General features: G+C 53.3%; 1 protein-coding gene and 1 long non-coding RNA gene across 3 annotated transcripts in view; one reads left to right on the top strand and one right to left on the bottom strand.

Moving 5' to 3' along the window:
• The window catches only part of NEBL (nebulette), a 331,368-nt gene extending 327,791 nt beyond the window's left edge, over positions 1–3,577 (bottom strand). The window contains exons 1-2 of one of the 2 annotated variants that reach the window (XM_077154361.1): positions 3,406–3,577; positions 2,455–2,549 (exon numbers count right to left, since the gene is read on the bottom strand). In XM_077154361.1, the coding sequence (XP_077010476.1) occupies positions 2,455–2,549; positions 3,406–3,474 (164 nt within the window). In that variant the 5' untranslated portion in view covers positions 3,475–3,577. The remainder of the gene's footprint in view (positions 1–2,454; positions 2,550–3,405) is intronic. The other variant, XM_077154367.1, reaches the window with a different exon arrangement.
• Positions 3,578–4,000: 423 nt separating this feature from the next.
• LOC143688349 (uncharacterized) lies at positions 4,001–5,281 on the top strand. The gene is made up of 2 exons (XR_013177965.1): positions 4,001–4,646; positions 4,761–5,281. It is a non-coding gene; the product is annotated as an uncharacterized LOC143688349 (long non-coding RNA).
• The last annotated feature ends 7,731 nt before the right edge of the window (positions 5,282–13,012 follow it).

Here is a 13,012-nt window from a genome sequence, read left to right as displayed (position 1 = left end):
CTCTGTACAGGCAGAGCTCTGATTTACAGAAGTGGAATAGCTCGTTTTCCAGCAGTCGCACATGCTGGAAAACCTACTTCCCGCCACCCACCCAGAGGTGCAGTGGTGCCAAGGACACCAGGTGGACACACAGCCACTGATTCAGAGTGGGCTGCAGGGAGAGCCCCGATGGCAGCCCCGCTGACCCCTAGGGCAGCCCCGCCAACACCGAGCTTACAGGCCAGCCCGTGCCCGTAGCAGGACGAGGGCTTCCGCACCCCAGACTTGAGCAGGAATAAATAAATAGAAAACCTGCCTGTGCTAACGATTCCCCTGGCTGCCTGGGAAAACATGGCAGGAACTCAAGTAGACCAGGTCATCTGGAGACTGTACATCACGCTTAGGACACTGCATATCACGCTTAGGACACAAACCAAAGCTGCATCAAACAAATTTGACAGGGCCAGCTCCTCCGCTCGCCCACTCACCCATGCGGGGCGCCCTGCCCTCTCCGCCCCACACGCTCAGTGAAGACACCACCAGGTACCAGGTTAGACATCAGAGGTGCTGCACGCGAAACCAACTTACAAAGAGCAGGAAGGCACTGGACTCATACGGGAAATCAGAGGGAAGAAATGTGCATGCTTTCCATCTCGAGATACTCAAGTACTAAAAAATAAGACCCACGAAGAAAGCCACACAGCGGGGTGCTTCCTGGGTACAAAGAGAGCCCGTCCGGGTCAGGGCCTATGGGTGTCAGCTCGCCAGGGGCAGCTTCCCGGGAAGCATGGCCTGCAGCCGGGTCTGCTGCTCCTTTCCCACGAACTGAGCTCAGAGGAAGCTCAGAGGAAGCGGGAAAGCACGTGTCCCCAAGGGGCCCAGGACAATCGACAAGCCCTCAGGCGCACCCTTCCTGTCCTTTTTGTTTTTTAACATTGTTTTTTCTCTTTCATGCAATTCTTCATCTTTCCATATATATTTTTTTCACTCTCTTCTCCTTTACTCTCTGTCCTGTCTCCCTCCCCCTCCCCATCTCCCCACCCACCAGCAGCACCGAAGGCACCGTCCTGTCCTCACAGGGTTCAACCTGGGCCTGCAGAGCTGAGAAGGACCCGCAGGCAGCCACGGGGTGGGGCCGAGTCAGCACCTAGGCAGACCGGGCCGCCGCAGGGAGAAGGCCACGTCCACTCAGTAGGGAGGCGTCCCCGCGGCAGCCTCACCCTCCCCCCCACGCGCGCCCCTCTAAGGGAAGATGGAGGCCAAGGCACTTTCCCTTCACTGTACCCCAGATCGGGCAGGCGGAGAAAGGCTGAAAACTTCCACAAGTTTGGGGACACCTGTGGCATCCCCTGATCTAAGAATGTCCACAAAGCTGTCCAGTGCCCCCGTTTTCTGATTTCTTCAAGTTTCTGGTCTGCCTCTAAAGCACTAAGCTAGGACCTGATGGGACACTGAAGTTTTTTTAAATAAGTTCTCCCCAGAGAGGCGCTCGCTCACTGCATCTGGCCACCAAAAATGTGCTTTCTCTTAGAGACTCCCAGGATGTACTGGGCGTAGGCGGAGTCTCTCCAGATGGAAGGTGCTGCCTGGCCATCCCCAGGGGCCACAGTCTCCCCCAATGCTCCAGCTCAAGGCTGGGGGTCCAGAGACCCTCTGCAGCCTCAAAGGCAGGCAGGCCCTGCCAGGCCAGGAGGAAGGAGCCACGGTCCAGCAGAGGGGCCCCAGGTGAGGCTCGCCCGGGGCGGGGGCACTCATGGGAACAGAGAGAGCCAGGCAGGGCCCAGGGGACCCCTGGGGAAACTGGCCAGTTCAAATGGCTGCTGCAACCAGGAGCCTCTGAGCCCCTCGGGGAGGACCACCTATAGCACCGTGCCCCTTCCTTCAAGCTGTCAAGGGGGCAAACAGAAAACCCACTAACTGTATGGTCCTGGTGAGGCAGAGGGGGTCACTGCGTGAGCCATGGGCAGAGCAGGACTAAGTGTGAGCTCAGAGCCAGCGGTGTCCGCCCAGAAGCTGGCCAGGGAAAGGGCCCCGTCTCTGGCTTCAGCACCCCACCCCCCACAGGTAAGTGACTCCTGGCCCAGCTCCCTGGCTCTCCATTAGCAAACCAAAACCCTTCCCTGGTAACCAGGCTTAAATGCAGAATTGCAGTGTGGCAACCTCAGAGCACCAAAACAGAAGCTGAACAGCCCTGCCCAGCACTTCTCGGCATCTGACTTCCACAGCTTCTGAGCAAGGGTCCTAATTCTGCAACACAGCGAACCTCCAAAACTAACTTCAGTTTGAAAGAAACACAAATGGCCCTGCGCAGCTGCAAGGCATAGAGACAGCAACCTTCAACAAAGGGTGGGCCGGCGCGGGTGGCACCAACAGGTGACTGGCCACACCCGGTGACTGTGAGTCAGTTCTTGGGAACAAGTCCATCCACTCCTGCCCCGTAACCCTGGCCACAGCTGGCCCACGGGGCACACTTACGCGTTACAGTAGGGCTTCTTTTCATACCCTTTGTAGTTGTTCATGTTGAGAGCCATCTTGCAGACCTCGCAGTGGAAACAGCCTTTATGCCAGTACTGAAAAATATACACATTTAAAATTTAGTACGATGCCAGTTCTTTCCAGACAGGCTCTGGGAGTAGGGCGTATTTGACACACCAGAGTCCTAGGACAGACTGGAATAGACCAGAACAACGCAGTCGCAGGGAAGTGACCGTGGGTCCATTTACCTCCTGGCAGTCGCCTGAAGGAAGCAGGCGGCGCCTGCCGACTCCGACTCCGGGAGAGAGCCCCGGGCTCTGTCCTCCCGCACTCGCCTTCCCGAGCTCCCCCAAAGGAATGCTGAGCTCGGGGGGATGGAGAAAGGGGACCCCGGGGTGGACTCGAGCGCCGGGTGCCCGGGGGTGGGGTTCGCAAGGTGTCCACAGCTGCGCACCACCGAGCGCCGGGAAGGACCTGGGCCCCCAATCCCGAGACTGCGGGGTGCGGGACTCGGCGCGCACGGCTGGCGGGGGGCCGTGGCTCGGGTCCGCCGCTGGCCTCCCCCAGGCGGTTCCGCTCCCTCCACGTCCCGGGAGCGCAGGGTGCCAGAGACCGGGTGGGCGCCCCAGCCCCTTCCTGGGACTCCGGGACCCGGCGGCCGAGGCCCCGCGGGCTCCCGGGCGGAATGACGCCCCGCGATGCGGCGGCGGCCGCCTGACCTCTTAAGTCCCTTCACCTCGCCTCCTCCCCACGGTCCCAGGCTGCGGGCTGGGAATGGAGAGGGCGCGGGGCGGCGGGGCGGCGGGGGACGGCCGGTCGCCGGATTCCCCGGGTCGGGCACCCCACGGCGCCCCCGCGGCGGCTTCCCAAGGCCCGCGCCCGTGCCCCGCCCGCCGCCACCCGCGCCCCTGCCCGCCGGCCTCCAGTTCGCGGCGGGGGCCGCCCGCTCACCTTGTCCAGGCAGGTGACTTTCTCCGTGGGGTACACGACTTTCCCGCAGCGCGCACACGGGGGGTTCATGGTCGCGGCTCCCGGGGCGGCGGCGGCGGCGGTGGAGGACTCCGGGGAGCCGCTGGGACATGCCCTGGGCCCGCACCGCCTCGGGCCGGCGGGGGGCGAAGGGCGCGGGGCTGCGGAGGCGCTGGGCTCTGCGGGCTGCGCTGGGCTCGGGCTCCAGGTACGGGTGACTCACGCCCGCTCCGCTCCGCGCCCGCCCTCCGCACCGCCGCCGCCGCGCAGGCCAAACCCACCGGCGCGCAGCCCCAGCGCAGGGAGCGAGCACGCCCGGCCGGGGCGGGGGGAGGGAGGGAGGGAGCGGAGCGGGCAGGTGGGCGGCGGCGGGCGGGTGGCGGTGAGGGGGAGAAAGAGGGAGGGAGCAACGGGGGGTGGGACGACCAGGGGGTTAAAGGAGGGATGGGGTGACCAGGGGAGGGACGGAGCCGCGGTTAAGGGAAAGATGGGGACGAGGGGGGCGGGGAGGGAATGGCGGGGAGGGTTAGGGAGGGAGGGGGACAGGGGAAAAGGGAGGGAGGGGGACAGGGGAAAAGGGAGGGATGCAGTCACCGGGGCGGGGACGTCAGCCCCCCTCACTGCCTGCCCCTCCTCCGCCCTAGCCGGGCGCACCGCTCTCCCTTTCTCGCCTACCCCTGGAGCGCGGGCCCGGGGCTGGGACGGGGCCGTCCGCCCTGCACCCCAGCGCAGACCGCAGGCAGCGGCGCACCAAGCCCGAAGCTCCCGGGCTCAGGCTGCCCCCGCCGCGCAGCCCCCTCTTGGGCCGGGAAGCCGGAGACCAGGGGGACCCCGAGCCCCGATTCCACGGGCCACCGCGAGGGGAGGTGTCCGCGCGTGCTGCGGGGAGGCCGGGACCTGGAGGGGGCCGGGACCTGGAGGGGGCCGGGCGCTCTTCCCTCCCTGGTCGGGGCCTGCGCCCTTGACGGCCTCTGCTCCGGGAGAAGGGCTGGTCACTTAGGCCCGAGCCCGGCCTTTCCTGATCGGGAGGCGCGCGCCGCGCTCTTCGCCGTGTGAGTGTGCGCTCGCGGGCGCCGGGCTGCTTCGCAAGTGAACACACCAGGACCTGAGAAAGTTCTCCCGCATCAGCGGACGCGATTTCAAACTCCCCGTCCTATCGGAGGCCCGAGGGTGCAGGAAGCCGCACCCCGCAGGGACGGACTTGAGCTCTAACAAGCTCTCAGGTGAGTGGCCTGGCCGCAAACGGAGCTACTGCCTGGGATCCCGGCCGGCCCCGGCAGGTACCCGGGAGAGACCCTGTACAAATCACTCCACCTCCCCTTGCCTCCGTTTTCTAGCCTTAAAAAAAAAATGGAGATAACGCTACAGGCCCTCCTGTTCTGAGTGTCGAGGACCATCACTTCTGAACCTTCGGGAATCCTGGGCCCGTGTCAGCGCCATTGTCACAGTCTGGATGCACCCAGCAGGCGGACTCCATCGCCAGCATGGCCACTACTGCGACAAACTTTGTCACTTAAAAAAAAATCACAAATGCGGCCTTTTGTGGAAAAAGAAAGCGATTGTTGTTTGACATCCCGAAGAGGTAACTTCTTAAAACGTATTAGCCAACTGCTGCAGCCTCGCCACCGTGCCCAAGGCAACACTCAATGTGCTGACACTGAGAGGACCCCTTGTCGTTTGAAAAAACACTCCAGAGCTGATTAGAAGTGCCCGAGAAACAAAATCATACGCTCATGATTCAGTACTTAGAGTCTCATAATTGTAAATAATAAAATATCATCCAAAAAATCTTGTTCTCTTTTTTAAACAGTAAAGCATAAAATTCCAAGAATAAAGTGATCCTGATGTGAGATTGACAGCTGATTGTATCAGATCTTTAACTATAAATTGTATAATTTCTTAGTAAGCCAGCACATGTCATAATGCCTCACACATAGTATGTACTTACTTATAAATGCTTATTGGAAGAAAGTTTGCATATAACAAGTGAATAAATAGAACTAGAATTAACTGTAATGTTTTGTTCTCTCAAGAATAAGCACTGAATGCTCAGTTATATTTTCCTCTCATATCTTTTTTCCTGTGCTATTTTCATTTTCTGCATAAAACCAGCTTCTACGTTTTTCAATGCCATTTTACTGATGTAACAAGAATTTTAACACCATCTGTCTTTAAAAGACTTATTTCCAAATTCAAAGTACTATAAACAGAGAATTGGCAGAAACCTTTCAGCTGGCCCAGTCTTCCTGCTTCAAGCAGACAAATGACTTCTTACCCACTGGAGAGACCTATTATCCCTTCTGTGTCATTTCTGATTCAACTGGTCAAGAAATCCTTCCTTATTGTAACTCTGCCTTGAAAACCCTACTTTAATGTAAATCTATTTCCGTGGGCTTGGATCTCCCCAGACATAAAAATTAACTGACCCTCATCACCCTCATTAAAAACAAAGTGTATACTTATATAATTAGACTTTTATTTATTTTTATTTATTTTTTTTTTTTTGGCATGGGCAGGCTCCAGGAATCGAACCCGGATTTCCAGCTCGGCAGGCAAGACATTGCATAGCCCTATACTTCTATAATTCAACTGTTTGTTTTAGCTAAATTTAGCTAAAATTCCCAAATCAGTTTCCTTTTTATGCTGGAGCTTCTTTATGTAGGACCTACAGAAAACCTTTTTCATTCAGGCCAGGTAAACTGAGCTCCAGACTTAAGGCCTAGAGGGTAATTAATACCACTAAAGGCCAGATAGAGGCTCTGACCAACTTGCCTCAATGGACTGTAGACTGCAGTGGGCTTTATTACTGGGTCACAGTTTTGGTCTCCCTTCCACCCTGGTGACACTCTCCCCCAGGCAGTAGCCTCCTCCACTGTACTGACTCTGGGTTTGGCCAGACAACAGCCTGTGTGCAAGGAGAGTGGACATGACACATGGATATTAGAGCAGCAGCTTTACATGCACTTGCATGGTTTGGCCCCTTCCCCCAACTCCCTGGGCTTTGGCGCTCCACGATGAGAAAAACCCCGGGGAGTGGCTGCTTCCTGGACTTTCCTCCAGGAGTGAGACGGCCTGTCCAGCCAGTCGAGTCCGGCTATGCCTGGCAGTGCCCACAGCAAACCCACAGCCCTCCCAGAACACAAGCAGGAATCATCATTGCTGCAAGTCACTGAGATTGGAGAGAGGCTTGTTACTGCAGCAAAAACTGACTCGTACCCTGGTGATGAGAAATGAAGGGAAATGCTTTCTGCTTCATCAGCAACAGGGAAGTAATGAATGTGCGTGCAAGATTCAGTGTTTCTTTTTTTACTTTTCTAAAAGACTTGCTGTTAGAAGTATGATGGCCGACAAAGCATCGCTCTTGTTAGCAATTCACCGCGCCGTCTTTCTACGAAGCTTACCTTCCACTTGTCAGGCGCTGCGTAAAATTGTGTGCGTTGCTGCCTGTGGCCTATTCACCACAGACTTGTGTTTTCCCAACGAATAATTTGTCGGTGGAGCCAAAGGAAAATATTAAATTTTAGCTCACTGTGTCATTTGCTAGTTAGCCGTAGCCTGATGAACCATTTCTCCAAAAAACTCCAACACTTAAGAGAATTTATCTCACTTCCCACGATGGTATCCCTGCAAGCCAAGGAGGAATGTAAAATAAAAGGATAAAGGGAAATTCAGGATTCAGCGGCTGTCATAGTCACAGAATCACCTTCACTTATCTAGTCCACAGGCAGTTGTTGGTAGGGAGCGTGCTGGGTACGGAGATAAGGCAGGCTTTCTGGTTAAATTCCATCTCGTGACAGAGAAGTAAGCAAGGTGCAGTAGCCCATGGTAGATATTCCAACGTGAAGCTCTGCCCACTGTGCCCTGGGAGGCCAGGGTGGCCTCTGCCCTTTGAACAGTCTTCAAGTAGGACTAGGCGCTACCTGCTGCCCCTCCCTGAAGAATACAAGACCCCCTCAAGTAAGGGGTTTAGGGTCATTAATCTAATTTTCCCTAGTTTAGGGAATGTTCTGATTACAATTTTTATCCTCACTGGAAAGTCACTTAAATTACTTTTCTGCCCCCTCCCAACATAGCATAGCCACAGACTTCAAATACTGATGAAATAGTTTTGGATGGATGCTGCATCGCATGGAAATGCGCCCCTCCGAACTCTGATGCACCAAAGCGCTCATTAGATGTCAGCAACTGATTGCAAGGTTGGCCCAGAGCCAGTTAGGAGGGTAGAGCCCTGCTGTGGCCGCAGCTCCTGGTTTTGCTTCTTCAGGGACTGAGCCCCCAGGACGAAGCAGACAGACCAGCCCTTCTTAGGAGGTAAAATAATGGTCCCCCAAAGATGTCCTCTCCTGGCTCCCATGGAGAGACTTGCAGATGCAATTAAGGACGTTGAGAAGGGAGGGCTAGGGTCATCACAAGGGTCTTTGGAGGGAGACAGGAGGGTCAGAGGCAGAGGAGGAGAGCTGAGGATAAAGCCGGGGTCAGAGAGAAACGTGGAGATTCGTCACTGTTGTCATCTCCACAGGAGAGCCAAGCAAAGTGACGAAAAGTACAGTGTGCCCTCATTCTCCCTCATGCCCACCCTAATAAAGAGACTTATTTTACCTGAAAGTCTGCACGTAATTGCCACACCTCTCCACATCATTTTGCACATATAGATACAAATGGTGTAAGTACTTTGCACTCAGCCAGAGCCTTAAACATCAACCTAAACTCCTCCCTCCCTTCCCTGACCAACCCTGCCAGTCATCCAACCTGCCAATGGCCTCACCAAAAAAACTCCTGGGTCTGTCCTATCCCGCTGCCACTGCCTCAGTTTACCTCCTTGGCATGTCCCCCTTGAATTGTTGCATAACAGTCCTTCAAGGGACCCATCCCCACCAGCGGCGTGGAAGGACACGGGGCCTCCCTCTCCCAGCTGGGGCTCAGAGATGTGGTCCTCAGAAGTTCCTAACTTGTCACCTCGGACCCCTGAAGTGCATTATTTAAAAGCTAAAATTTAACTCACGTAAAACACTGAGCATAGTATGTCCCATGCCCAGCAAGCACTTAGTAAATATTTATTTGATCACTGAATGATGAGAGCAAAAACAAATAAAATCAGATTCTTCAGTAAATTTTAGTAAAACTCAGCTGGAAGACAACAAGTATATAAAAGTCATCTTACCCTCTTCGTGTATTTCAAGACTGCTTTCTGAGTCATCTCCCAAGCTTGATAAATATCAAGCTGTAAAAATAAAAACTTAACATTAAAAATACTTCGCTTAGTACTCTAATATGAGAAAACAAAGTTATATGTTTTTAAGACGATATCTAATCTTGACTGTAAAACCTCAGCAAGGATTATAGTCAGTTTAGAACTAGATCAAGGAAAATGTTCTTCTAGTCCAACAAAAACAGTGATAGAAATAAAGATAAGATTTTAAAATTCCTTATAGTAAGTCATAATTTTTATACCAAAGCTCTGACTCATTAAGAAGCATCAATTTTGAACTTCAAAGGAAAGTAGATTTCCAACCTGCTTGGCAGGAATTGCAATTATGTTCACTGTCAAATTAAAGGATCAGTCTTCTCACTACACACAAAGCAAATACAGATTTAATCATTTTAAAGAGTACTGTTAAACTACATGATTTAGGAGCAGCTAATGAAGGGCGGTTTTAGGCACAAAAAAAAATAACTAGGGTTAGAGTAGGTTGATTAAAATTCTGTGTGGATCAGGCGGTGCAATGGTGGCTAGCAGCAAGAATTCTCACCCGCTGAGCTGAAGAACAAGGTTTGATTCCTGGAGCCTGCCCATGTGAGAAAAATAAAAATAAAAAATTTCTGTGTGGATCTAACAGAAAGGACTAGTTGGGAGGGGAAAGAGGCTGGAATGCATCTACCACTCAAAAGCTGTTTGGGGGGGGCGGGGAGGAATCATTAGCTCTAAAAATGATCCCAAAAAAAGGAAGTGTTTCCTTTGACTCTTTGGTTGCACTCAAGCCCTCCCAGGTAAGGAGGCGCGGAAATGTTCCCCATAGATGGCGACCCAGGGAAAGCTGAGCAGCCCAGCTTCAAAAAACAAGGAATCTTTTGTAATAAAGCAGCCCTAGAGGAACGAGTGCAAGACTCAGCTTCACCTGCCAGTGGTGTAATTTGGTCACTCCCCGCGTCCCCCCCACCAGCCTCACCTGTGCACCTTCGTGCATGGCTGCGACTGGGTGTCCCTGCAGTGACCCTGCTTTCGCATGAGTCCCTCCTCCTGGGTTGGCTGGCCGTGGCCCCCATGGCAGCGACTGCATCTCTTGACAAGTTTCCATCTCACCCCTGGTAAGTAATGACCCTATTCTTTCCCTATTTCCATTTCGTTCTCCAAAGAACAACAGTTGATTTGCCTGGCTTATGTCCTCATATCTCTGGGCCACTGGGCAGCCTCCTGGTGGTGCTGGGCTCAGGGCCAGGCAGCCTGGAGGGGACAGGACAAGATCCCACCGCACCCAGGGAGCTGCCCTGTTGCAGGGGCCGGGGGCCTGGTAGACCTGACCCCTCCAGATCAGATGTGCTCAGGGACAAAAGATGGGGGGATTGGGCTCAGCCCATTTGCAAAATGTGAGTATCAGCATGGACTAAAATCTGACCTCAGATAAGACATGGCTGCTGTTTTGAATATTTTCTAATTTCAGGATAAATTAGTAGAAGTATATGTGTTCTTGCCTTTAAGGCGTTCTATTCCCGTTTCTAAGACCCCAAAGTAGTTAAGAACAAAGAAGTCCTGATGGCCTCCAGAGAAAGCTCTGAGCTTCTACCAATTGAATATCTGCGCGTTCTGAGCAGCGATTCAAACCCCCTCCCTGTGCTGTCCTCTAGAAATACAGCGAGAACGAGAAATGTGGGCCGCACACAGAACTGTAAGTGTTCCAGTAGCTGCATTTTAAAAAAGTAAAAAGAAACAAAAGCATTTTAATAATATAGCATCTTTGCCCCATTGATCCAACATATCATTCCAATATGGGAATGGGGTAGACTAATGGGATAGTTGGCGTTCTTTCTTCCTGCTAACGCTGTACTCCGGCGTGTACTTTATCACTTGGAATCTCTCCCACTGAGCACTGGCCACAGTCCAAGTGCTGAAGAGCCCGGCCTGGCGCCTCGGACGGCAAGTGCTCCCCCAGCCTAGGGCAGACGCAGGTGGCACAACAGGGCAGGGCCGAAGGCCAGGGCAAGGCTTCGCCTCAGCTCCCTCTGCAGGGCTCCAGGCCAGAGGGGTTGAACCTGGCCACCCAGCAGGCACCTGCCCAGGGCACCTGGTACCTCCGCTGTAGCAGCACAGGGGAGGAAGGAGAGCGGGTACGAATGGACGGGTCACTGGAGGGACAGGGACGGAGAAGGGAGACTGGGCAGGCGATGGGGGAAGAAGAACCAAGGTAGAGCCGGGACGGAAAGCACGGAGGGAGGGTGGGGGTGGATGAGGTGGGTGCAGCAAGAGCAGAGAAGAAGGCCTTGGAGGTGTGGGAGGCTGGAGAGATGGCGCAGAGGAGAAGGCGCCCCCGGGGGAGCTGAACTCAGGGAAACCAAGTGCCTGTGAAACATCAGCAGAGCAGCAACCAGGGCAGACACCGTCTGAGTAGCTGACAGAAGTAGAATGTGTCTTGTTCTAAAGTGACATGAACTCGGCCAAGTAATGTGCTTGGGGTCAGGGGGCCTGCGTCTGCGCACACAGTGAGATGCTGGGAAGCTCCTGGAGTTGGAGAGGAGGGAGGCAGGGACCGCCAGCGCTGATGAAAACTAAGCTAGCAATTCCCCCCACTGGACTTTTTTCATTATTTTGTGGATCAGAATTTTTTTCGGTTTTCAATGGACCATGGGTCCAAGCTTGTCAGAAGATGTTTTCCTGATTCGAATACTTGCAACCAAAAAAAAAAAGAAAGTGTTGCGGCAAAGCTAAATGGGAAGTGAAGTGAATGCGTTGGCTCACTGCTCAGCGAAGGTCTGAGATCTCTCCCGAAGGATCTAGAACGTGGCTTTCCTGCCTTTGCGGTGACTCATCAACCCGGGGAAGTGCGGTGTCTGCTACTTGGTGACATTTTGCAGTTCAAAGAGAGCAGGAAGCATCGGAACAGTTCAATGTTCCTTGGCATGAGCAGTGTGAATTCAGTGAAACGGATGGAAGGGACCACATTGGCAACTGAGGGAGAGTCTTTATTACACAAAAAAGAAAGAAAAAACAGGGTGGTTGCCACTGCTACAGCAGCTTCGTCCAATAAAAACAGGTATCAAAGCTCAAGTAAAACAAACCAGAGCAGAGCAGTGCTGGAACACAGGACGTTTTTAAAGTGAAAGTGAAAAGGTGAAACGTAATGCTAAAAAGCACTTAATGACATCAAAAAAGGTTTCTGATATTTAAGTGAAAACAGAAGGTTATAAAAGCACAGGGTCACTGTGAGCTCTTGACTATTAATTTTAGAGGAGTGAGGGCATGGAAAGGTTGGCCCATGGACACTGAACATCGGTGGAGCACGGTTGGTTTGCATCTGCCTTTTTCAGGACAGTTTCCAAATCTTCTGCAGCCAACACTATTTCGGGGAGAAAACTCTGCTACAAAGAGCATGGTTGCTTTGTTTTGAGATGGAGGTCATGCTGTCAGGGCCGCATCTTCCCAGCTCCGCCTGTACAGATCGGAGTTCCCGCCAGTGACCCCTCCTTTGCCCCATTAAAGGAAAAGGGGGAACCTAGAGGAAGCAATGACCAGTTCCCAGGAAAACTGTAGGATGGGGGCTTCAGTTGGGTTTTGGTTGCATTTCAAAGCATGTGCCTGGGAAACCCCCAACTTTTCACCCTCCACCCCACCCAGCCCTGGTTACATCTGCTTAGGAAACAAATGGTGTCTCCCTTCCCAGATGCTGCTGGACCCGCTGGGCAGAAGCTGGAGGCCGAGAACAAGTGACCACCCACTCCTGGGACTGCTGCCGCCAGGGGCTGGAGAGGGGCAGAGGGCGGCTCCCCAGAGCCAGCTGAGCACGTGGCATTCCATCATCTTTTCCTGCTCCATCTTCCCAGGGCCCTGAGACACAGCACGACCTTTGTGAGATTCTAGAAGTGTGTGCGGCAGACACGGCTATTTGGAAAATGCTCGTGTCTGACCTTTGTGGCCCTCCTATTTTGTCTTTCTCTTACTTTTCCCGATTTCAGCTGGAAATGGGAAATTCGGTGATGTTCCTCCGGGGCTCCAGTTCCCAGAGAGGCTCATGGAAGACGACAGCAGAGATCTGTCTCAAGTTGGGTTCAGTGGGCCATGATGGCTCAGCAGGCAGAGTTCTCGCCTGCCATGCCAGAGGACCGGGGTTCGATCCCCGGTGCCTGCCCATGTAAAAAAAAAAAAAAAAAAAAAAAACTGTAACTTGTGATGTATTGGGCGGGCAACGGTGGCTCAGTGGCAGAATTCTCAAGTTGGGTTCGGTCTCTGGTGCAGTGTTGTTGTCTTGTTAGTTTCCCTTCGTATGTCTCTAAATACCCATTCCTTAAGAAAACAGGAAAGCAAGAAGGGGCTTTTAAAGTTTAAAACTTCCAATAAAAGTAATGCACACTTTTAAAACTTTTAATAATGAGTCTTTAT

This window comes from Tamandua tetradactyla, chromosome 1, assembly GCF_023851605.1.
Source record: "Tamandua tetradactyla isolate mTamTet1 chromosome 1, mTamTet1.pri, whole genome shotgun sequence".
NCBI lineage: Eukaryota > Metazoa > Chordata > Mammalia > Pilosa > Myrmecophagidae > Tamandua > Tamandua tetradactyla.
Note: the sequence above shows the minus strand (reverse complement) of the source record. Positions and strands in the feature narration are given on the sequence as shown.